The 25646-nt window shown below is 47.7% G+C and overlaps 3 protein-coding genes across 8 annotated transcripts; 1 reads left to right on the top strand and 2 right to left on the bottom strand.

Annotated features, from left to right (window-relative positions):
- Positions 1-48: 48 nt before the first annotated feature.
- Positions 49-24732, top strand: Tsen34 (tRNA splicing endonuclease subunit 34). The gene is made up of 7 exons (XM_077703563.1): positions 49-175; positions 355-492; positions 590-690; positions 3808-4093; positions 6792-6953; positions 10440-10705; positions 24645-24732. Exons 1-6 carry the CDS (start codon positions 67-69, stop codon positions 10625-10627), a joined length of 984 nt encoding a protein of 327 aa, XP_077559689.1. The 5' UTR covers positions 49-66; the 3' UTR covers positions 10628-10705; positions 24645-24732.
- Positions 7611-8900, bottom strand: Polr2c (RNA polymerase III subunit RpII33). The gene is made up of 2 exons (XM_077703571.1): positions 8743-8900; positions 7611-8582 (listed from the first exon to the last, which is right to left on the bottom strand). The coding sequence occupies exon 2, from the start codon at positions 8513-8515 to the stop codon at positions 7691-7693; it is 825 nt and encodes a 274-aa protein (XP_077559697.1). The 5' UTR covers positions 8516-8582; positions 8743-8900; the 3' UTR covers positions 7611-7690.
- LOC144174732 (F-box only protein 5-like) lies at positions 15546-24111 on the bottom strand. 6 transcript variants are annotated; one of them, XM_077703564.1, is made up of 5 exons: positions 23776-24111; positions 22006-22222; positions 21333-21579; positions 17820-17969; positions 15546-17097 (listed from the first exon to the last, which is right to left on the bottom strand). In XM_077703564.1, the coding sequence occupies exons 1-5, from the start codon at positions 23873-23875 to the stop codon at positions 16843-16845; spliced, it is 969 nt and encodes a 322-aa protein (XP_077559690.1). In that variant the 5' UTR covers positions 23876-24111; the 3' UTR covers positions 15546-16842. The 6 variants fall into 6 exon arrangements, with proteins under 6 accessions (XP_077559690.1, XP_077559693.1, XP_077559695.1 ...); XM_077703567.1 differs by lacking the exon at positions 23776-24111 and adding an exon at positions 23381-23719; XM_077703569.1 differs by lacking the exon at positions 23776-24111 and adding an exon at positions 23111-23307.
- Positions 24733-25646: the final 914 nt, after the last annotated feature.

Genomic DNA, 25646 nt, shown 5'->3' with positions numbered 1-25646 from the left:
GACCAGAACTTTAAACGAAGGTGGCGCCCTCTGTGCAAATTCGTCTGCATTCTTTTTGTTCTTTTTATGTCGGCGTGCGAACAAGTAACGAACCGGCTGCTTTGCTGCAAAATGAGCGATCCTCCAATAAATCTTTATTTACAGAAAGGCAAAGTCCTTGTCTGGAATGCTGAAGGTAAGGCTGGAATCAAGCTACTGATTGGCGCTTCTCTGTAGTCATAACAAGCCATCAAAACATGTGCCAAGAGGCAGACGCTACAGAATCTGAGCTTTGCGCAAAGTTTACTCTGTAGAATCTCAGCGTTGATCACAAACTCCTTAGTGCTACACTTGTCTGTGCCTTCTGATTTCCAGATATAGACAAGATACGATGTCGCCATCGGATAACCGGAACTCAAATCGGGTGCTTTCCGCGCTGCTCATTCCAAAACGTGTTCCTTGGTTTGCCGGTGCAACTTGCCTTGGAAGAAGCGCACCTTCTGATTTCAAAAGGTGCGCGGAGTTCGACAAGTTCAGCTCTACTGGACGTTTCCAAACATTTAGCTTTGTGTTGATCAAGACTGAATGCGCTGTGTGTCTGCCTTTTCAGGACTGGCTATTCTCGTGAAGAACACGAGGTTGAACAAATCGCCGACAGACGATGAAAGAGCGCATGTCGACAAGTACGCGGAAACGATATATCAGCACCAGGTCAGCCAAAAATTAGCATCTGCGCTGTGATCTTTGTCGAACGCTTGAACATTTGGACTGAAACGCACTCTTGGTCTGAATGTACATTTTAATGTGTGCATAATAATTCAAGAACAGATGACGAACAGCACAAAAAAAAAGTTTGTAAGTATTAAAATCATTTTTGAAAAGCATCCTTGCATTACGCAAATAAACTTAAACTGGTCTGAACAGTTGTATTCTTCCTATCAAGTCAAAAAAGATATTTACACTAACGGATGAAAAACTGCATGAGCAATGCGCTGTAGTGTGCACTCTATCAACTGACATTTTTCTCATGGGCGTAACGGATGCAAGCACATTAGACAACGTGAAAGTACGGTCAGTGCAGCTAAATAGCAAGAGCCCGTGAATTGTTGCTGGGAGGCAAAAAAAGAACAACATTTCATAATAGCCACCTGGATCCACACCTTGAGAAGGCCTTCTATGTACAGATAAAACTAACATGACAGAAAAAAAGAAGGCAGCCGCTCAAGAAGTGATCAACATGCTACGTGCTCTGCATTGAATGTTTCATTGCATAAACTGTGTCCGAGAAAAAACAAGCAGTTGAAATTGACCGATGCCAACATTAACTGCATACATCTTGCCAGGAAGTCGTTTTCTACAGGTCGTATACACCGCTGCTCAAGCAGGCGCAAACAACTGCAGAGCGGGAGTATCGACTGAATCATCAAATGTAACCAGCCTACATGACACGCACAGTTCTCCGAAAAAGCAAACTAAACCGTTACACAGGAGATCTTGGAAACCCTTGCTCACTGCTGCTCTGCCTATCAGCAATCTGTTTACGGCACTCACTGAGAGAAGACGCACCTGCACTTAAACTCTACGCTGACTCGTTTTTTTGTGTTGTTCAATGTGCTTATGTTTCTTACACACTCAGATTATCACGTAGTTCCTTTTAGTTGGTTGCAATTCCTTTTTTTTTATATGTTTGGCAATAAAACACAGCTGGCTCAGATCCGTTGTGTTTTGTAAAGAAATGTCCGTGTAATGTTTTTTGAGACCTGCTGTTTGCTCTAAAGGTTGGTGCCTTGTAGAGACATGTTTAAAAGATCACCCAAGATATTTCCCCTGCCTAATTGCAATGACAGCTCCTCTTCTCATTTGATGCTTCTGTGCGATGTGTCTTATTCATCGGGAAACAATAAACATCACCTCGGAGCAAGCACCTAAGCGTGACCAAGGAACAAGTATTCGGAACCAGAGAAATCTTCTTAGCTATACTCAGTAGCTTGAGTGGTGTGGCGTTTGCCGGCCCTTGAGGGCAGTAGCTCTAGCCCTGAAGCATTGGCGGTGTTGATTGAAGTATATGACAAGGCACAAATATTGCACGAAAATACAAAAAAGCATTCTAAAAAAAGCATTCTGTTGGGATGCAAGCAAGAAGAGGCCCCTTCTGATTCAGCAGTGTAAGGGAAGGGTAGCATGGAGGATGCTATCCGGGAGTTCGATGGGCCAAATAGTACAAAACCACCCTAGTATGTCTTATACTGTCCTCATCATCCTGATCCAACCACCGTGCACAATTTTTGGATTTTTGAACGGCTCTATTTTTGTGTTGTTGCCACGCGAGCACATTACGGATATGTTGTTCGCAATTGTACATTGCCTTGTGGCATCATGTTGGTGCTTCTTCTTACAGAAGTACTGCATGCGATATAGCTGTGGTTGCCCTAGTGGGACAGCTCCGGCAGCATTTGTTTTGCTACAGTATGCTGAAGTCGCGGTGGGTAACACGGTTTCACTGGCCACAGCGACGTTCTGTTTTGAGATAAGTACAAAACCAGCACTTTCTGTGCGATGAAAAAGGTTAAACTTGGCAATAGGCTGTGTTCCACTCATAAACCAGCCTAAAAAGTACCAAAACGCGTTTATTTATGAAGACAATACATAGAATTGATCTAAGGAAGCATTTTTGCTATAAAAAAATCACGAGGCATAGCAAAAAATTTTTCGAATTGCTGTGGCTTGAACCAATGCTGTTAGGTAGTGCTGGAATAGCGATTCTACCTTGAGGCCATGGATGCCAAACAGTGGGCTCTTTTTAACTGCTGCTGAAGAGAACGGCGAGTGTTCTAAGCAAGCCAGTAGGTAGCACTGGGTGTGTTCAAAATGTGCCGGGTTTGAACCTTAGACCGGAATGTTGCCTGTCAACCTTTGGGGCACGTGATCTAGCTTTTGATATTGAGCGGCATTTGTGACACCAGCCTCCACCTTCCGTCCTTACCAGTGGGATAAAGTACTGCCGACATAAAGTCATCATGATGACCTCGCTGATTCATAGCTCCAAAAAGATCTTTTTGTTGCAAAAATACACGTTGCACTACGAACCCACAAAAATTAGTAGCTTAAAGAGCGTTGTTGGGTCCCGTTTGGATCCTATGCAGTTTTAGAGCAGCTTTTTTGTTTTCTTAGGTCCCAAAGGGGACTTCCACACAAACTCCCTATGCTTTACATAGGCATTTAACTGTGGGGTGAAATCATTAGTACTTGACATAGCAATTGTTGGTGAACCAACAATTAGCAGAAGCGAGGCTCAATAGCTCCATTTCCCCGTGCCAATGGTGTGCATATGCCCATGGTGCCAGTAGCTTCCGACATATTTTTTCTAGTTGCAAACGTATGAGAGTTGATATTTTGCTTGCTGTCTTGATAGCCACGTTTGCTTTGCAACATTCCTGTAATAAGCTTTGGTAGCCACAAGAAACTACAATTCTCCACAGGTTTTGTTGCCGGGAGGCAAAACCGTAGCAAAATGGTGCGATTTTCTTGATGTAAGGCCTTAAGTTTTGATGTCTTCATCTTGAGGGTCATATATTCTGATACTCCTAATTAAATTTGGCAGAAGATAAAGGATGCTGGCACTAATTAATGGCAATTTCACTTAGGCATTTTGCAGCACTGTGGCCACCATTTTTGGTGATTGGTGGCGGTTTTGTCACGATACAAATCATCATATTGCCTAAAAAAGAATGATGTGGTAAAAGCAACGTAGCAATCACACAAACAATGCAATTGGAAATGTGCTGAGTAGAGTATGTTTTGCAACTGTGTGTCGTGCAATTGTTTCAGGTTCAACTGATCATGGCACAGCGGAGGGCTGAGATTGAACAGTATGCAGAGAGCATTGTCGCTGGACGCATGAATATGCATGGCTCTAGGAGGGCAAAGAGAAAGGGAGGGAGGCGCAACGAATCGGAGAAAAGTGAAGAAGGGGACGGTGGCTCTTCAACTGAACAGGTGCAGCAAACGCAAGCGCAGGATGTGGAAGCCCAGAAAGAGGCCATCATTGCCGACGTTATGAAGAAGAGAGTGTCTGTCCCATCGCAAGACATCACTCTCACTCCAGTTCTGTACGGTGAGTCCTGCTGTGTGACGAAAGAACAGAATCTCCGCTTAAAGCAGCAGTCCTTGGCTAACTGAGGCCGAGAAAGCTGCACAGCTAGAGTAATACGAACAGTAAGCCAACAATAAAGGGGATGCCTCCAAGGTGGAGTAGGTTTCTGTCGAGGAAAAATTTATATCCACCTAGAATTGGGCCATAAAGCTACATACAGCTTTTTTTTAGAAAACTTTACAGCTGAAGAAAAGTTCATTGTTGTGCGGGGTTTGAATGCAGGACCACTGTCAATTTAAAGCAGCCACTCTACCAACTGAGGGTAGGCATTTGTGGTGCGAGAGCTTTCGCTGTAACTTTTCACAGCTCAGCTGTGTAGTGCCGCCAACTGTTCACGTACGCTTAAATTGTTTGCCGTTGTTGTTCTCCAACAGCCATAGTATTCGGGTGCCATTTCAGAACGGTGGCGCCGGCAGGTCAGTAGTTTCCCTTCTCCTTGGAATCAACTGGACTCGCACCCAAGGTTGTGCTGGCTTGTTTTCACCTGCGTGTGAGCGGTAGAGCCAGCCAACACCTTGCAGACTGCACAACCGCTCTCTTTCTGGCCAGTGAGTTCCCACGATGTTGCGACGCCGAGGCTGGCTAATATTGGGAGCAATGTTATGATAAATTTGTGGCATGCTGCTGTTAGCCGCAACAGAAGGCAGTGGTTCATATTTGTCGTGCCTGCCGTCAAAGTATACAATGTTTTGAGCCCTTTTAAAAGGACAAGAATGCTGTTTGTGGAGCAGTACACGCTGTGTGGGGAGCTCTTTGTTCTCGGATGCGATTGCTGTATCGCTGTTTTGCTTTGGTCCCACCATAGAATAAATAGTGGGTTTTCACCTGGTTTTGTATCAGCAAATTTGAGGGGACTAAATGCAAGCAGGTAGATAGGGAGGGCCCTTTCATAAAAAGCTGTGTCTCTGCATTGCAGGCAGGTGTCATTTTTTTTCTTTTGTGGCAGTCCCAGCATTCTGCACTTTGTACTGTGTGCAAGAAAGGCATAAGTGCACAATGCAAAGGTACGGTACAGTCAAGGGAAGGCTTAAAGTGATATTGAGGACTGACTGTTTGTTTAGTTTGGCCAGTGAAAGCCAAACCAGCAGCACAGGTAGCGAGCCTTCGCCGCCCTCCGCGCCCCCCCGTACTGCAACTTGGTAGGTATTGAACACAAGGTCTCGGTTTAATTTAAGGCCACAGCAGTTATTCTTACGAATGAAAGAAACAGAAATGCCCAAGATTTTGGCACACATTAAAGGTCACTGTGATCCATGTAATTAGTAGTCCTCCAGTAGTTGTTTAGCTGGACGATGTCTCTTTTTGTTCAAATTTGTGACACTTGGCCGTCGCAATCATTACAGGCAACTTTGTTGAGAGCTCTATTGGCTATTAAAAGGTAAGCTGGTGGCTTCCAGAAGCTCTGGCATGCTCATGGGATGGAAAGATCTATACTACCGGGGACAAAGTGTTGCAGGGTGTGGTACCCTAACAGGAGATCACTGGTCCACTACTTATCTGCCTTACACAAGTAATTCAACAGTTCTAAGTAGTTTTGCTGTGTGTGAACTCGCATTCGTTTGCGGCGCATGCTAAGAGGTATTTTTTTATTGCGCTGCAATTCAAGTCACTGCTCCCAGGTCCTGTAAAATTTTGTCTCCACCAATACGTCCTTACCATCTCGTAGTGCTTGTGACAACCGGGTTGGGCCCGTCCCGTCCCTTCCTTATTGTCTCGTCTCTCACGCGCAGTTTTTCCACCCTTGAAATGCAGTACCAACTAGAACAACATGCGGTGCCTTCAGCTGTTGCCTCCTAGCCTTGCGATGAGCGATGCGTTCTTCTTTAGGGCTGTAGTCCTGGGGCCAAAATTGAGGGTCGCTCGGGTTTTGATTCGCACGAGCGAAGGCACGACCCCTTTCGTTCCCTACAATTCCCTGGTGTCCGGGGACCCATTCTAGAAAGATGTGCAGGCGACTGTGGGCTGCCATGTAGCATATCACCTCGGGATGAATGTGCGCAGGTAAGGAGGTAGTTATGAATTCTCGGAGGGCTCCTGGACTATCTGTGCGGATGGTAATTTGGCCAGTTGAGTGGAATTGCAGCATGATCGAATTGGCAATGGCTTGTATTTCAGCAGCTGTAGAATAAGGTACATTAGAATGTTGGCGGATGATCTCTTCGCATGGACGTACCGCGACAGTTGCGGGTATGTTGTCTGTAAACGTGGCGTCTGTGTAATAGGTATGTGTCATGTGATGGGCTGGAAAGATGGAGGGCTCAGCTTCGGCGCCTGCCGGAGTCTGAGGAAAGGTCCATGTGATGCGGGATGGGTTTCACTGTTATTCAAGGAATTGTGTACCATGGTGGAGGCTCTTCTGGTAGAGAAGGAAGGTGAGATGTCCCAAACTCTATATTAGCCAGGATGTTGCGGCCACGAGAAAGCTTCACAATCAACCATCTTGGTCATTAAACGGAGGGGTGCATGATTTTTTATGTGTGTGTGTGCTTGTGCATTTTTTCATTCACTGCCTTTTATACATAAATTCTTCAGAACCTATCCAGGCTAACTGTTAGGGATGCACACTCGAAATGTCTTCCTCTTCATGTTCTTTCAGCTGCAGACATTTCTTGTTCTCTCTGCCTGTAAACTTGGCATTTTTGTTACCTCCCCATTTTAGAGTGCCCCCGTACAAAGGCATCGGACTTGGTCCCTGCAGAGCTGGACTACCCAACAAGCGAAGCACACACTGTTCGCTACCGAGTGTACCAAGACCTCTGGGAGAAGGGCCACTACATGACAGTGGGCTCAAAGTTCGGAGGAGACTTTCTGGTTTACTCAGGTGAATGGCGATCTTGTCCTGTATCAACACAAGTGGGAGAGGGGGCGGAAGCCAATCAAGTAATGGTGGTAATGGTGCCAGCCCCAGCCGAGGAACAAGGCCTTGGATACCAGTGTCTTAACACTGAGTTTAGTTAAAATGGTGGCTTAGCAAGAGAAACTGCAAAGTGAAGCAGACACTATGACACAGAAGCCAAGGTAACTAAGTAACCTGTGCATGGTATCTGGGGCAGTAATTTAAGTGCAGGGCTGTAAAGCCATGAAATCAATCCCTGCAAGCAGTGGAGAGGCAAAAGTTGTATTCCTAGCTTGACCTGTCATGAATGGTACCTAAAATGAGGGGCAAAATGTTGCAGATGCTCATTGTAAAATGTCAGGTTGTGTGATTGCTTTACATGCTAACTAACTACACGAGGCGATTTTTCCCAGCTACATGACGGAAGGTAGTGATGAGCGACGCTGGAAGGAGTGGTCAATCCCAGGTGACGAGTGATGTACTCTGGCCAGCAAAAAAGAGAGACATCGTCGCTTCATTCAGCTGCAGGCTCAGCTTGTTACCGTAGTTTGAGATTAATGCTCGGATGTCCACTGTGTGAAGACTTTTTGAAGCACAAGCCAGGGCAAGTGCTTTGCAGTAGATGATCAATAGCTACGTCAATTATGGTAATGAAACCTGTTTTATTAACATTGTGAAAGAATGAAAACCTTTTGCTGGAGGAAAACGCAGCAAACGTTTCCCTAGTTGATGGTAAGTGAATCAACGGGCATCTCGTGCGACAGTTGCGTCTGGAGGTCACTGAGCTTCTTCTTGAGTATGCTTAGGCCAGTCAGCACAATGGTCTCCGGCTTGAGAGCTCCCGACGACTCAACATTGAAGTAGAACTTGTTGGGCTTTCCCTCGGCGTTGAAGTCGGCCTCCACCTTGTCGTCTTCGATCTCCGAGTACTCGCTCTTGGGCCACTCTTCGGGTCGCGGGTATGTGGTGTGGCGGAACGCGTTGTCCGGGTCGTACTCGAACGCGACGCCGCAGGTGGGGTTCCACTTGGCGTGCTCCTTGCCGAAACCCTTCTTGGCGTACGCGCGGGCCTTGACCTCCTGGCCCTTGCGCAGCTTGACAATGAGGATGTCCTCCGTCTCGCCGTACTCGTTCGTGTCGTCCTTGTGGCGCGACGTGACCGGGACGACGCGCGGGTCGCTGGACTTGAGGTCGGCGGTGGTCACGTGGCGCGTCTGCTCGTCGAGGCACTTGACGTCGAGCGTGAACTCCACGGAGCACTCGGTGCAGAAGTCGGCGCAGTTACAGTCGCGCGAGTACTGCATCTTGTCCACGATCTCGTCGCTGGTGAGCGGGATGAGGCCGAGCCGGTGTGCGATGAACTCGTCGTGCAGCACGGTCGAGTTGGCCTCGAGCTGCACCCAGTCGATGGCCAGCGTGGGCGTCTCGGCGATGAACACGCGCCGCAGGCTGTTGGCCACGCTTAGGTCGGTGTCTTCGACGAAGAACTTGACGTTCTCGTCCGTCAGCTCGCTGATGTGCACCGACGGCTGGTTGGCGTACGGCATGGTGTCGGTGGCAGCCTTCGCTGGTGCCCGGATTGGTCGCTTTTTGTTTTTCTCGTACGGTAGATGGCTGTAACGGAACGTGCGTCAATTACGGTCGGGACACTTTTGCGATGGGGGAGTCTGTGTACGCGTAAAACTAGGCTGCCATGCTCGCCGTCGCCGCTGTCGCGTTGGTGCCCGACGTTCGAGAATCGGCCACTTATTTAGTTGGAGAGAATGCTACGTACCGCTTCAAAAATCTTGTACTTCAGAACCTTTGGACTTCAGGTAACGCTTAGTTCACGAGGAAGGCCACTTTTTCGGACGATGCCGGCGATTCGCGACCGCCAATAACAGAAAATTACACAAACTGCGAGAACGCCATTGCAGCAGTGGTAATGATGATAGTTGCCGAAAGGGATTTTAGCTGTTTTAGCCGCTGTTTTTACGGGCTAAAAACAACAAAAACTAAAATTTCGATTGTGTAAATAAAAATTAAGCTAAATATGTAAATAAAAAAGAAATGTGTAACGCGGCTTATCTGTGGTGAAATTACGGACATGGCGTCGCAGCATGGCGAAAGTAGGCTGTGAAAGTAGCGAAAGTGAAGGCAGGGCTGGCAGTGGGGCTATTCTTTAATCGCTAATCGCGGAACCACCGCGCATAGTCCCGCCAATTACCTATGCAAAAGGAACATGATCAGGGACGTAGCCGACGAAAGGGGGGGGGGGGGGGGGGACTTTCAAGGATTTGACCCCCCCCCCCCGCCCTCGAAGAAGTTTCATGTTTCTGGCTGCGGGCCTGCTGGAGTTGTCAGATTGCTTCTCGGCGAGCCGCTGATTGTGAGCGCATGGTCAAAAATTGAGATGAGTGTCTGTCTCTCAAGGGAATTGCCTGGTCTTGCATTGTTCCAAAGTCCTTCAAAAGCATTGGAAGACTTCTGGAGGCGAACTGAGTGTCCTCCAACTTGAACCCACTTAATCCAGTCGAAATATGCTCGCAGATTTCAAAAAGAAGGGTGACTTCCTTTCTCCCTTTTCTGGACACACACAAATAAAAATAATCTCTTAACTAGCAACCAATTTCATCAACCGCATTATCATGGAGGAATGTACGTTTTAGTATTGGTTGTTATCTCTGATATATGCATATTACTCATTTGCTGTTTCTCGTTATGGAGGCAACAGCCTTACATAACCCGTTGCGCGAAAGTCTTGCATGGACTTTGTTGGCATGACTGCAACGGATCTAAAAACTTGATTGGCTGAGACGTCACCATATCCACGTGCAGTTTACATCCCGTTGGCTGCGGTGTCAGCATACCCACCACCATTCTTACTCACTCATGTGGCTTGGCCAGTGATGATCACAGCTGCCATCGGAAGCCGATCCACCAGTTCTATATTTGACCGTGATGTTAACATACCCGCAAACAATGCTCATATGCCCACTCGAACGGATAGACTGGTGACAAAATGACAGCTGCTGTCAGAAGCTCATATGGACATACTCTTAGCGTGAAGGAGACTAACTGAAAATGAAGTCAGTACTTCCGAATGATGGCCACTTCAAATTAAAGGTCTCTGATGCAACTTACCAGGAAGCATCGGCACTGCTAAAGCTCATCAGTGCATACCAAACTGAGTCACAATTTAGGTATGGCTTTGGGGAATGCTTTAAAGTACAAAGCGCAGTGTATAGGGATGCAAAGTACATTAGTCCCGGGCATTTTTAGTGGTATCCGTCAGGGTCAGGTGTTCAGGGCTCCATCTAACGCTTTTTTGTTGTTGCGAGGCCACATTGTTACCGAAAATCGCCACTTCACTGGGACAAACTTCTCACGCCCAAGAAAAATTCCCAAGAGAAATGCCAAGGCTCGCACGTGTGCTGTAATCTTCAACCCGTGGGAGTCGAGATTAGTGACCCCCTGCTGCTCTGTTTTCAGGCGACCCCCTGCTGTTCCACGCCTATGGTGTTGTGGTGTGCCTCGGGAAGGACACGAGCATCTCGGGTCGCGACCTCATCATGTGGGGTCGCCTGGGAAACTCCGTGCACAAAACAATCATCCTGGCCATGCTTCAGGAAGACAACCAGGTGCACTACCTGTCGTTGCGCTGGAGTGGAGAGCTCTGACCTGTGCAGGGTTGTCGTGGCCGCTGCTGTTCGGGTGCCTGTGGAAGCTTGGGATCAGACTTGCATCACGGCAGCTTCGTATAAGCATCGTCTGGATTTTAATCATAAAGCATTCTTTCAGCTAACCATCCCCCTCTGTATTTCTCAGTGATTAGTCCTTGAATCAGTAGTAGCATGCAATTCACATATGTGTAGCACCGTTGGTTACGTTTGAACACTGTACTTTCTGAATGGGTGGTGTAAATTGGGTGTGTTAGGAACACATAGCCTTGACAAAGAAGAGCCAGCTGAACAGCGAGCCAAAAAAAGATGCTTATCTCACTAAACTTGCTGTAACATTTCAAACCTTGGGTTAAAATATCTGGCGTGAGGGGAAAACTAGCCGATTGTGAGATGCTTGGCTCAGCTGTCCACTGTCTGTGGCAACACTGGGATTTGAAAGGTGTACTTGGTGCAAGTAATATGCAAACACTCTTTCAGATTGATCAACGACAACAAAGGGAATTGAGGGATGACTGCAGTTCACAAGTCTATAATTTTACATAACACCTAACAGAGTAAGACCACAAGTGGAGAGAGCATACTGGCCAGTAGTAGGTGGCATTTTACAAAAGCATGTGAGTGGTACAACCATAGAGATCTTGAGGCACTGCTACAAACACAGTTGTTTGTGGCTTTGGTTGGTCGCTACCAATCGCATAAACAAGCATCTGCGTCTTGGGACTGGGCAAATAAATGGTTGGTCTGTCGCCATAGCTGCATGTTTTCCATAGTATCTAAATTATTTTTTTGAAGTTTGCACTAAGACTGGTGTCATTATTTCGGACTCGCTGTACCTATGTGGAGTTGAAGGGTACTAAAGCAGTGGTGGAGCAGCTGCGCCGATTGCTCGAAGCTGTGCCAAGAGGGTCATCCATGCTGCTCCAAAAGCATGCTAATTTTAATAATTGCTCTGTGCTTGCTCCAAAACAGTTGCAGGGTAATGGTGGTTTCTCTTGGGAACGAAAACGAAATGAATATAATACTGCCATTTTCCGTCAGGTGATACAGCTTGTGCTTTTTTTACACTAATGTTCGCGGACTTGCAGATTGCCAAGAACTTTTAGTGTGACAGAAAGTTTCTTGCGTAGTGTCTAACAGATTGGGCCCTTATTTCAAGGACATTGTAGTCCAGGAGTTGAATACACCCGGAGTCTTGTTCACAATCCAAATTGACGAGACACCAGTTCCGGAACAGCGCTGCCAACAGCTTGATGTGCTCATGAAATACTGTTCTGAACAACAAAAAGAGTTGTTGTTGAACATCTGCAATCATTCCACCTGGGATCAGCAAAAGCAGACGTTCTCCTCAATGCCGTGAAGGAAGGATACAAGACCTTCCAAGAGACAACCTGCTGTGTTTTTGCAGCGAAGGGCCTTATGTAATGAAGAGCCTAAAAGACAGCTCAAAATGCATGTCAGCCCTGCCCTCCTCAATATTGGAGAGTGGTCGTTGCACAAAGTGCACAATGCCTTTGGGCATGCACTAGCTGCATTGGGCAGTGATGTAGAAGCGGCACTTTTGGACACTTATTGTTTCTTCACAAACTCTGCATCACAAAGTGAGTGTCTGAAAGCCAGCCAGAAGTCCCTCAACCTACCTGAGAAGGTTTTTCTTTGACACGTGAGCTCGCGTTGGCTGACAATTGGGCCCGCTCTTGACTGGCTCATTCAGTGGCTGCCAGCAATAAAAGAAGTAGTGCTGTCCGGTCGAAATGCTCGTTACAGTGTGCCCCATGACCGCCTGAATCGATCTCTTACAGATAAAGCTTTTCAGTTGAAGGCACTCTTTTTGTGCAGCTGTACTTATTTGTTCGCCGGATTTCTAACCCTGTTCCAAAAAGCAGAGCCACTGCTACCCATCCTCTTTTCTGAGATGAAAGTTTTGATCAAGAAAGTCCCTGGACGTTTCTTGTACCAAGAAGTCTACCAGGAAAATTCCAGACAACTTCTTGGAATGATCTACCATCCAACTGGAAGGAGCATGTTGAAATTGGCGCAGATACCGAAGCTGCCCTCACTGACTGGGCACCGTAGGAAACGAAACAGTGCCGAGTACTAGCGAGGAGCTTCTGCATGAATGCAGCTGGATACCTGTTCTAAAGGCTTCCACTTGAAAAATCTGTGCTGAGGGACCTCAGCTGCATCAGCAAGCCTTTTCAGCATAGAAGGTACTGCTGCATCCGTAGGAAACTTGGCTAAAAGCTTCCCCAATAATTGTGCCTCGCCAGGTGTCCTCCGTAATGGATGAATTCAGCTTTGTTACCACAGAAAACATTGACTATAGCCTCTTCTGATCGGCAGTACGAGTTCTGGCCAAAGATCTTTGAGCTAAAGCTAGGTGATGCGGCCCTAGGGTACCCACTACTGGGAGCACTCGTAAAAGCGCTGTTGAGACTCTCACATGGAAACACAGATGTAGCAAGTGGCTTCAGTGAAACTAGGCATACGCTTTGGGACCGAAGTGGTTTTTCCATTTCAAGTGTCAACGGCCTTCGGTCTGTAATGTCATTCTCAGAAAGATTTGGCCGCAATGCAACAGCAGTGCCCCTGAGTGCAGAACTCATCAGAGCTGTGAAGGGATCTCGGAAGCGTCAGATGCAGTGACTTGAAGGCCAAGCATTGGAAGAACCATGCAAAAATAAATCAAAACCAGGTGATTCCAGTGCTACAAGCAAGGCTGGCAAACAGCAAGAATTGCAGGCCGAAATCGATTCAGCTAAGATGTCAAGCAATGCTGATTTCATCTTAAGAGGCGTCAGCAAAAAAATGCTTTCTTGATGTGCAAAGTGGCCAGAGTCTTCTGAAGGAGGGCCACAGGAAGTTCTTGGAAGCTTTGTCAAACTTGCAATCTTTGCTGAAAAAGAAGTTCTAAACTTATAATGTTGATTATTAGGTTTATGTTTTGCTTGTTTAGTGTTTGTTCTCTTAAACTGGTGTTTTCGTGCTCGAAGTAATTTTTTGGAAAAACCAGCTAAAAGCTTCTGGTGCTTTTATGGTCTGTGTGGTTCTCTTTTTTTCTGGTCTTATTGCATGTTGAGGAATTGCATGGATCTGAGTAGTAGTTCTTACAAGACAATTAAAGTGGTCCAAAACAACCTGCTCCAAAAGCTGGAAAGTGTGCTCCAAATATTCATTTTTGGTGCTCCAAGTATCCAATCATCTGTTCCACCGCTGCTAAAGCAACATCAAAGGCAAAAAAAGAAAAAAAAAACATTACCAGCAAAAAAAGACAAGCCCTTGTATTTTTTCACTGGTAATATGTTTTCAAGTCAACACTAACTGGCCAAACTTTCAGCCTTTACCAAAGACAAAAAAGCTGGCTGGCTTTCAACCGTGTGTTCTGCCTAGACACTGTTATTATAGCTGTTATTGTATGCCAACAAGCTGTCATGCATGCAGTAATCAACCAATTGGGCTTGGTGCATCACGGCAACATCCCACCTTGTGTGACACGGGCAGTAGACATTCACCTGTTAAGCACAGTGGCTTTGCTGCGTTGTCATAAATTTTTAAATGAACTGAAGCTGCAGCACTCCCTTCAATTACTTCTATGAAAGTTAGCACATACAAAGCATGGTATAGGATTTTTTCTTAGCTACACAGATGTGCTGTCTCGAGTCCTAAGACCGGAGAAGGAAAACGTCAAGAAAAGGATTTTTTTTTTCATGTTTTAGAAAAAAACAGCCACCAAAGCAGGGATCAAATCCACGCCTCAGCAAAACACCTTATGGACTGACCCACTGCAACAGGTGGCAGAAAAAGGGAATGTTGTGAAACTTGGAAAAGAAAAACTTTTACTGTAAAAAAATAATGAAGAAACCCTTTCCCAGCTATAACAATCATGTACGTACATCTCTGCTGAGGGTCCAGGTAGCACAAAAAAAGGCCATTGAATGAGAATGGCAGAAAAGGAAGAAAAAAATTGGGCCCATCTCCCCGCGAGGGGGACTCGAGTAAATGCGGCGCATAGGGGGTGGGTGTATTGCGTTAACGTTTAGTGTTTGGGGAGTTGGTGGTAGTGAATGCGTTGTATCAGCAGCTTCTTGATGTAGTTTGAATGAGTCAAGGATATAAGGCGCGTTCGTAGCCTTTCATTCTGTGTCGGTTTTGTGGCGCAGTGGGAAGAGCACCATGTACCTCGCGTTCCACCCACAGGTAGTGAATGCGTTGCATCAGCAGCTTCTTGACGTAGTTTGAATGAGTCAAAGATATAAGGCGCGTTCGTAGCCTTCCATTCTATGTCGGATTTGTGGCGCAGTGGGTAGAGCACCATGTACCTTGCGTTCCACCCGCAGGGTCGTGTGATCGAAACCAGGCGCCGGTAAGTATTTTTTTTATATAGTGTAGGGGGAGGGGTGCGGACTACTACGGACGCCTAGAACAAGTGACATCGTGAGTTAAAGAAATGCTCTGCATTTAAAACAAACAGGCGTGGGTTTGGCGTGCGAGGGGGACTAACATTTTGTCCTAGCATGGACACCAGAATCCGCCATTTCGAAATTAGGCCAGTGTCATCTATATGAGAATAAGCATTGAAAAGCTTCATTCTGCTTTGAGGGACAAGTTCACGGTCCCAGAGTAAACTAAAATTATGCACCAATTTCACACAATGATGCAGCCTTCCTGATAACGGTTGATTGATTGATTGATTGCGGGGTTTAACGGGGGACGCTACACAGGCGATGAGGTGCGCCGTAGTGGACGGCTCCAGATTAATTTTGACCACCTGGGGCTCTTTAACGCGCGGTGAAATCTCGAACACACAGCCGTTTTCGCTTTTTGCCTCCAGGAAAACGCTGCACACCAAATAAACCAAAAGTCAGCACAATGCGAGGCAGTGAAGCAGGGGCAAGAAATGGAAACACAGATGTTCAAGTACTTAAAAAATCTGTTTACTTTGTCTTTTTTCTTTCGACTCTGTGCAGGGCAGGTACCATCATGAGCATGCCACACTTACCAACAGCGGTGCGCAGATCATAAACTACCACTAGATTTTGGTAGTGAACCTTATATACATTTTTATAATGAAGTATTTGTAGCATGTATAAAAATGCTATAAGGGATGCATTCTCATCATTGCCTGAAAAAGTGTGGAATGGCAAAAGAGTTGTACCAACACATCCAACCCTGCTACAATGCAATGGCAGCTGAATGAATACTGAAAAGTTGGAAAAGAAAGAAAGAAAAAAAAAAAATACTGAAAAGTTGCCTGAGACATAGCTGTTGGGTACTGAGGTGTCATTCAATGGCTTAATACTGACTGTGAAGTTGAAGTAGAAAACGTACGGAGGAGGTAGTAAAAAGGCACGGCTTCTCAATTCCCATTGCAGTAAAGGGAAATTCAAAAACCAGTTTGGCACAAAACTTCTTGTTGTTCCCAAAGCCTTCACTAGCACCCCAAGACTCTTCTATGTACACTATGTACAGGTGCACATTCATTCCTCTATGTACACATTCACACAGTACATCATTGTTGGGCAAAACTGTACAACAGACCTTCCTGCCTACTGAAGTGTGAATGATGCTTTGTACAGAGTATGTGTGCTTCACAGAAGCAAAGTATGAAAGAAAGCAGGAAGCTGCATTCTCCATCTCTGCAGAGAGTCTGATTGTCAGCACATCCTCTTACGGCTGTGGGAAGCTACTGCTCTACTGAGCAGCGGGAAGGCTTCGGCCAACAAAAATTAATTTAAAAAGAAGCCACATTGGCCAGCCTGTTAAAAAGGCTGTTAAAGTATTTTTGTAAAGGTAAAATTGACAGCGAAAAGTCGCTCGCTCATGTTCGGAAGAGCCGGAACTAAAGGAATCGTAAATAACCTCGTGGCCGTCAACAGACGACGGTGCTTTCCGACGTCAGAGTTGCGGCTTGAGGAGTCAGTATCATTGCTATGAAATCTTTTGACGTGGTTAATTCGCTCCCACGCTGCGTGACCGAGTAGGAGCTGACTAGCAGACTCTCTGCATGTCGCTGCTAAAAAGGCAGGTAATCTTAAAAACGTGCGCTTCTGGAATGAAAAGCAGGCGGCCAGAGAGCGCAGACACACATTCAGTCGTTCGCATGCGCCGTTCGTAACAACAAGGCCCGAGAAACTCTTCTTGAAACAACGAAGGACAGGAGAGGCGTTTGATGCCGGTCGCCTCGACTGCAGTCTGTACAGTGGGGCGCGGCACGGTCATAAACGCCGTAGCTGCTTCTTGGAGTAGTTGCTGCCTATGAGCAGGTGCTTTCTGGTACGGGGGTTGGTTGGCACGCTGATAGTGGTGCAGGGCTTTGGCAAGTGGCTGTCGCGGCGACACTTGGGGCAGAACTGGTAGCTGCAGGTCGGGGACTTGCACCGGGCCGCCGTGCCGTTGGCCGCCACCCGGCTGGGGTAGCTGCAGAGGGGGCAGGAAAGGTGCCACTCGCCTTCCTTCAGAGTCTGGGCCTCCTGGAATGTGATTTCAACAACCCTGTCAGAAGCTTTGCAAAGCATGTCCGCATTATGCTGTGACCAAAATCTACTTCCCCAAAGAAATAAGGAAAGAAAAAATTAAAGCCGTTCCACTCAATGTGAAAGCTGTCGGAAGTGCAGAGCAGCAATTCGCCATAATGGGCGGTAGCGCCGTTATCCACTCACCGCTACCACCCAACGCAAATCAAATTTCCTGCCTTCGCAGAGCTCGCGTGCCCCCTGCCTGAAACTACGCCAGCAAGAGTTCTGTTGTTTTTTTCCTCCCGCACGTGCCGGTGTTGCACTGCTTTTTTCGCTTATTATCATAAAAACCAACATAACAACCATTCTTAACTAAATGAATGCGGGCGCTGCCGGTTAATTACGTGTGTTTTGCCTCAAATGTGCCTACAGTTTTCTTTGCGCTAAGTAACGGGGAGGTGCATGACAAGTGCCAGCGACTCGCGAGTTTCGAACGCTTATGACTATATAAACCGCTTGGCTTTCGAAGCATCTGGGTTACACTGCGACAACAGCCGGTATGACGGAACGCTGTGTGGCTCTACTTGGGTCCAGTGAGCGAGCTACGACGACAAGGCGAGCCCCTAAAGTTCTCTGCACTTAAAAATACCTTAGGCCACTGAAAGCAGTGTGCATAATTGTATTCTCATTTAAAGCAAATGGCGACAGAAAGGAGGTCAAATCTGCAATGTACATACCTGTGCGTATATATCGTGTCGGGACCTCGGTCCGACAGCTCCATCCCCTTGCACCGCCGGTCCTGGTGCCTCCACATTGGCATTGCTTTCAGCGAGAGGCAAGCTGAGTGAAGGTGGCTTCTTCTCCTGCTTGCCGGAATGGAGGTTTTCCTGCACCACAAAATAGCTCAGTTAGAAATGTTGCCTAGCGGGCAAACATTCAGTGTGGCCAACTTCAGCAATGTGTCCGGTTGGAGGAACCAGTTTGAGTAAAAGAGTAATGTTTCAAGTGTTTAGTCATTTTTTTTAACAAGCGTTTCACAAGCCTCAAACAAAACTGTATGGGCTGACCAGGCGGCACCCACCAAATCAGCGCAGGGTGTTGGAAAAATAGGTTTGTTGCACAGGTTAGCTGGACAAAAGCGTGGCTTGAGGTGACTCAACGAAGAGTAGGAAAAGTTGCCCCTATTTGGTCCTAGCTAGTGAATGGTGCAGTCTAGAGTCACTAGAACGGTTAGAGAGTATCGGCACTCTTTTCTCCTATTGTTCTGTGCCGCCTCCATGATCATTGGTCAGTTCGCATGACGTGACATTTGTTTAGATCGCGACGGTTCATGGGCGCCACCATTTTGTTTATGCGTTCTCTATCAGTCAACTCTGCTGGCCTCAGATTGCCCTCCCTGCTCTGCAGCTGCACGCGACTGACATCGCTCCGAACGCGAATCAAAGATAACGCGTGTAGCAGCATTCCAGCAGTCCGAAGATGCCGTTTTGCTGCAGTGTTGTTAATAAACGACCTGGCCAAAGTTAGCAGCAAGGCCGTAGATGCGGCGATCTCGCAACCCTGATAAACACCAAAACAGCCGCCGTTCCTGATTTGCATGCCTGAGTGGCGTACTCCGATACTTATGTAGTGACACTAGTGCAGTGAACATCTTTTTCAGTTGCGCGAGATAATAGACGCACAGAAGGTGACGAGTATTTAGTGCTGCAAGATTTCTCCCTTTTCAGATAGCATGGCCGCACACGATGTAGCAGTTTGTTGAATGTTCTGAATGGTGGACGAAGTAGAAACATGACTCAGACAATGAGTGTGCAGCGTTTGTCATTTTAAATACATGCATGGCCGTGCATAAAAGCCGTGCAGCAGGCTCTTATGCCCCAACATTCTCTTGTTAGGCCTAAATGCAGACTGTCGGGCCCTGCCCGATAGCGCAACACGGCCATAGCAGTCTGCTGTCGGGCCACGCTTGACTTGGGTGTTCAAGATTAAATTTAGCGGTCTTTCTCACTGCAATGCGCCCGAATTCTTTGTATACCTGATGCACCATCTCTTTGTTGAAGTTTTCTTCTTTTTGCACTAGGGTGCAGCACCATGTTCAGAACAGGTCTTTTAGATTCCAGAGCATTTTCACGTGCTCACTGTTCGCTGAAAAGCATGACTGCTTTCTCATCGCATGCGTTCTTCTGCACTTGGCGAAAGCGATGATGACGTCAGTGAGGAAGAGAATTGCATGCCTCCATCAATTAGTGATAACAGTGACTTGACAGAAGCGAGTGGCGAAGACCACGACGGCGGTGGAAACAGCACTGTGCGGATCATTACTCTGCGCGCTACGCATTTTGTCGAAAGACAACAAAAAATGGTGGCAAAAGATTTTTTCCTGGCATCTAGAGGTTCTTATTATCAATGGTTTTATTTGGAGGCACACACAACTGCAGAATCATGGCGAAAAACAGCAGTTCCGCTGCAGCCTCATCCAACAGCTGGTAGGTGATCTGAGAAATTGAGCTAAAAAGCGGGGCCCGTCTGCACTTATCGAGCGCGAGGGAAGGCTATTTGGGATGAGTCATTTTATCCACAAACGCCCAGGCCGCAGCAGCAAGGGCTGTGCTGTGTGTAGTGATACAAAAACAAAAGCAGGCAGGAGGGAAACTTTTCCTGCAAAACCTGCATAACAACCCTGGCCTGCACCCAGGGGAATCCTTCGAGCAGTCTCACACGCTGCTCAAATATCAGTAAAGGATTTGCAAACAGAATGCAAGAGAAAAAATAAATACCGACTGAATTTTTCTTGCACAGTTTGTTTTTCTCCGCGGTGCCAGAAACTGCCAGAATGGCTGCAGACCGGAACGGCCGGGAAGTGGGTAAAAGTTCCGGACTCCAAAGGGTTAATGCACCAAGCAACTGCAGACTTATTGTACGTCAAGCTGTGAACACTGGTCGGCAGCATTATGCCTCAAAGCACAACATTAGGTTTAATGTTTAGGGGTTCCCCCTGGTATGGGCCAGCAGTTCAAAGGCTGGCACCACCCTTGTTCACAGCCACATGTGCTACAGCCGATGAAAATTTCATGCCCACTGTGTTGTTATGTTGATCTAGGGACAATGTGTTTTTTGCCAACTGAACCAAGTAATGCTCGGGTGAATGCTTATGCATGAATAAGGTGATCTTGTCATATAGGTACGGTACGAACTTGGCGGGGCCACAGTCGCTCGCTTATGTTTGACATAATGTTGTAATAACTGTGTTGCACCACAACGCCTACGACATTCCCAGATGGGCCAAAGTTCCTTGTTGCTCTGCGCTGGTCAGAGTGCATACATGCCCCCACAATCACAACAGAGCTTGTAAGGCTGCCGTTATATCACACATGCATTCTAGATAGCCCACAACAGCAGATTTTACAAGAGATACTGTACATGGAAGCCTTGTTGGATCCCGCTGTGTACGTCATGTGCACTGAGAACACGCTGCGGTAAAGCCAACTTCACAGACAAAGTTAACTAAACTAAACTGCCCGCTGGTGCAAACGCCAAGGTGACCTCTCAACCTATGTGTTCCATAACACTAAGGAAGGGGGGGGGGGGGGGGGGGGGGGGGGGGGGGGGGGGGGGTGAGAGTTTGGGACCCCTTCAAGGCCAACTGCACTCAAAATTTTGACCTCTTGAAAACACTATTTCCATATAGTCTGCTGAAAAAGAAAGAAACATGCAAAATACAACAGCTGAAATATGCACGTGGACGCCGCAAGTGGTCAGCCAAAATCGGCCATTTCGAAACCGAAATCGAGGAGAGCTCTGCCATTAACATGACGTTGCAGCTGGCAAGCGAGCGGCCAGATGGTCAGCAGCTCGGGAGCAAGTCTACGCGCAAGCTCCACGCACGCATGGGGCAGCAAATGGGTGAAGCGTACGCAGCAGAGCTCGACCGGTTCTCCAGCAGCGTGGCTGGCCAGAGGAAGAAGCCCCGACTGGCCAGGCTCATGATTGTTTACGCAAGCCGCCGGCAGGTGCAGCATGGGTTGCGGCGGAGCTTTTTTAAACGCTTCTGAGTGATTAACGAGGCATTTCACGGGCCTACCACTCGTGTCCCAGCTGATTTGGGGGTACTTACTACACATTAAAAATAAATCTGGTCAAGGTGCAATTTGAGTGCAGTTGGCCTTTAAACCTTCCTCTAGAAATGCGGTGCTGCTGTGCCTTATTGTGTTTGCCGCAAGCACACACACGCATGATGCCGCCTGACGTACCCTGGACGACTCCCAGAGGTCCCTCCTGCGCTTTGTGTACTGCCTCCAGCGCAGCGCTTCCTCGGGCAGGGAGAGGCACAGCCGCCGCCACACCGAGCTGGTGCGGCAGACGACGGACAGCTCTCGGGGCGTCAGGTAGCTCAGCACCTTGCGCACCACGGGCGTCTGAGACTGCAGGCCCCGCAGGAAGTCCACGCGGGGCTGTTCCTCCACCGGGGAAAGGCATCGCGGCATGTGTCTGCTGCAACTGCGGGGCGGAAACGGAAAGGCGACCCACGACTCTCATGACAAAGTCTACGCGTGAGGAACGGCGATGTAAAAACAATGCTCAGAAATTGCCGAAGTTCAGTTTCGAATTTGGGGGTTTAGCATGCCGGAGCAACTACGGTGCCCACCATAGTGGAGAGCTACGGGCTAGTTTCGACACCAGGGGGCCTCTAACGTGTAACGAAATCTCAACACGCGGATGTTTTCACTTTTCACCTTTATCTGAAAAGCAGCCTACACGGCCAGGATCAAAACTGCGTCCTCATGCTCCGCCGCGCAATGCCTTAGCCACTGAGCTGGAGCTGAGAGTACATTTCAACAAGCGCACAAAGCTTTCATACAGAGTTGTTCTGTGGTAACGAGTGCGCACTAATCTTGCGCGTAAACGAAAGCTCTGTGTGCTTACCTGGAATGTGGGAAGAAAGAGCAGCAGGAGGCATCTTCTCCACTGAAGGGGGAGGTCGAGCAGCTGAAGCCGAAGCTCGTGTCTGTTAAATGGCCTCCCGGGCTGCAGTAGCCGCTCTCCGGTGTCCAGGGATGAGAGACGGGGGTCGACTGGAGGACCGATGGAGTCCTGTGGACACTGAGGGAAGACGAGCTTCTCGCCGGCGTGCACTCCATCCCTGGTCAGAGGAGAGAGCGTGGCATGACGAGGCCGCCGTCTATTTCAACTTTCAACATTAATGCAGCCAGAAATCGGTTGAAAACTGGGGACAAAGTTATGTCTTTGGGGCTACACAATAAAGTTGTTCTCTGTCCCAAGAGAGAGAGAGGCTGCAAAAATTTCTTGCATCTTGCATTTGCCAAGAAGTCAGCGACTGCCACCTTCCAACATTCCTTAGCCAAGGTGGTTGCATTAGCGCATTTGCCTTTGGTTAGCAGCTAAAAAATGTTTAAATTTTGATCCAGCGAATATTCCTCCCTGTTGCGTTGTTACCTTAGTCAAGACTTATGACAGCTTGTAAATATGGCAAAGGCGCCATGGATACACAAAACTGATGCAGAGACCCACACAACAGTAAGGCTGCAACAGGTGGGCATATTTCGCCACCTGTGCAAGGTGATCGCCCATCTGCAGACACGACAGCTCAGAATTTCTTCAGAACCTCCCCCGTCCTTAGCGTGTATATCGCTTAGTTTGCACCCAACTGGTTCACACCTCCGCACTGTCAACATCGCGACCAGAAGTGACCGAGCAACTGCACTTGCATGTCTTCCACGCGGCTTGGCGAAGCAATATCCTACACACATGCTCACTGAACTAGGGTCAACTAACCCGAGCTGTTATGCTAGGCACTACATCGCAAATTAAGCGTTTCAGAACCGCCGCCAAATTAGCGTGTTAGGGTAAACAAACGTGCCCTACCGGACTGAACAGGCGTACACGGGTTGCAAAATGACTGAAACATACGTCAGCGGCAGACGTTAGTCCCGCGACGTTCCACTTAAACTGCCACCAAACTCCAAGTTCTCGCAAACAAAGTCACGCGCTCACAAAAAGGCTAGCACACCGGCGGTTGCAGGAGTGGCTACCCGAGTGACAAAATTGGCGAGACAAGTTCTTCGGCCTAGGCACAACTTCGTCTAGACTGCGCAGCAAAATATGTGAGAGCGTGCTTCCAGGGCTCCATCAGCGTGAGAAAAAAAAAAAAAAGTCGGCGATCGTTAGATGATGCAGGTGATGGGGGGCGTGCGTGACGTCAAAGAACAACACGCCGCATTAAAATTATATTTTCCCCCCTCGCATGCAATGCGGCAACCACAAAAAGTGAGCGAGTTACCCCAGTAGGCCTGGCGAAGACACACAGCGATCTCCATCCCAACCGTCGCCGGACGTTCTCCGATGCTGAGGCCGATGTCACGTCAATCGCGTGCAACGGTTAGAATCGCTCAGCGCGGCATCAAGCCGCACGGTTTAAAATGTGCCAGGAGTTGGCTCGGTATTTAGCTAGATTCGTTACTAATGCGCTTCGTACACGGCGCGAAAGACAATGTGCTCGGGAAAAAATAACCGTTTCCCGCAAAAAAAGACGTCATGCCCGCAGCCGCGGGAAGGTCAGTCACGTCACCTGCTCGGCGCGCAAAACACCGGCAAACCCGGGTCTGGCGCGTTTTGAGTTAACTACAAGGCATACGCAGACGTGAAAAGTTATAAGTGAAGTTAGTGTGAACTTACCTTCGTTATTGGTGTCGGGACGGCCTTCTTGTAAAGAAACCACGAAGTTCAGGCCGACGGCCTGACAACGGCTGTCATGTGCGCGGAGAGCCCCTTGCATTCAAACTCACGCGGGATATTCAAGATTGACCAATCGGAGGCTGAGTACTTCAAAAACCCGACGCGAAAGGTAATTTTATTGCTTTAGTTTGTCGCAAGTGTGTAGCACCATAGAATAATTCTTGCGTGGTATTTTTGACGATTAATTATACTTGTAACGTTTTTTTGAACAATTCTTTTAATTGCGAGTATATTTCTACGTCTCTTCTCGCATCTCAGCATGGCGGCCGCCTGATTCGTGTTGTGCTCGTTGATCGTCGCGTCGTTTGATTGCTGCTGTTCTCGTACTTTACCAAACATACGTGAGTTTCTGGCTCTACTGACAGGACATCGAGTGTGAGTCATAGTGCAGCAATCACTTAAACTTACTTTTTGGTGTTGTGTCTTGGCGCGTAGTTAGTTCCAATTATAATGCTGGCAACTGAAATCCATGTGACAGGCAAAATAATCCTGCAGGCTGAACGTTCGCATGATACCTTGCCCCGCTTTTTCTTGAGCCTTGATAATGAAGCCTTATTCCACCCAAACGCATGCGTTTTAGGCGTCATTGCAGCACGAAAAGATCACAAACCACTTGTATCTTGCATACACGCCAACACTCCCGTAGGTTGGTTGATGCCGTAAGCAATTCACTTGACAAGTTTTATCGTATATCTTAATTACGTGGAATCGTCCCTTCATTGAGGATTCACACTAACCATTGACGCCGTATACATCAGCAGAGCTTTGCAAACTGTTATCGTTGTTCAGTGTTTAATGCCTTTGTGCAGTTGGAAAAACTCCCTCGCCTCATAATGGAAGGCACATCAAAGGATCAACCTCCAGCTGTGAAGGCGCCGATGATTTACATTTGCGGTGGTAAGTGCTTATGGTTTACTTTGAGTAGCGGTGATCTCGCGCGTCATGGCATGTCCCGTAGACCATACGGGGGAAAAAACACACTGTGAAAAAGTCAATATTGTGCGGTTATATTTACGAAACAGGCGTTTACGTTGAAGCTAGTCATGATCTCACATCACTACTATTGTGTGATCGTGGCTCATGTACGCCTTATAAGTGCGGGGCAGAGTTAAACGAGACACCGAAAGGAATTGGTCACTCTTACGGCTACGTTGTGTAGTGAAACTACGCGAGACCATGTCGATATGAATCCTGGTAGTTACTGCTTACTGCAGCTTTCGTGTTATCTTAATGGCTTCATGGGAATAATGAATCTGTGCTCATTATAACAAAGCCAAATAACCCTCGTGACCCTGACGGCGAGAAATGCATGTGAGGTTCGTTCGGTAAGCAACCTCTAACCTGGGCCCTTCTAGACCAAGACGTAGCGAAGTGGAGGGGCTGCACGGTCATACGATGACCAAACCAAGAGGCAAAAAGGCAGCGCCACTTGGCGAAGCTGACGAGGAATGGGTCGCATGCACGGGATGTGGGGAGGGGGTCGTCTTGCAGGCGACACCTTTTAGCACCCGAAAGGAAGCCGAGGAGGCAGAGAGTTACAAATGTGCCATTTGCGTTCGAATGCGCTTACTAGAGGAAGGCACGGAGCGGGCATCACGCGAAGAAAGGGAGGAGTGGACGCGGCGCTTTCAAATCCTGGAAGCGAAAATGACCGCAGAACGGGAGACGGTCGACAAACGGCTGGAAGAGTTGCAGTCCCATCTGCGACGGGAGGAACAGGAGAAGCAGCGCTGGTTCCTGCAAGTGCGTAGAATGGAGCCAGAAATGGAAGCAGGCCGCGAGGCCTACGAGAAGCGAGTGAAGGAGATGTG

This window comes from Haemaphysalis longicornis, unplaced genomic scaffold, assembly GCF_048455015.1.
Source record: "Haemaphysalis longicornis isolate Haplotype H1 unplaced genomic scaffold, Haemaphysalis longicornis Haplotype H1 scaffold_3, whole genome shotgun sequence".
In the NCBI taxonomy this organism is placed as follows: Eukaryota; Metazoa; Arthropoda; class Arachnida; order Ixodida; family Ixodidae; genus Haemaphysalis; species Haemaphysalis longicornis.
This window is presented reverse-complemented; position numbering and strand designations above follow the sequence as displayed.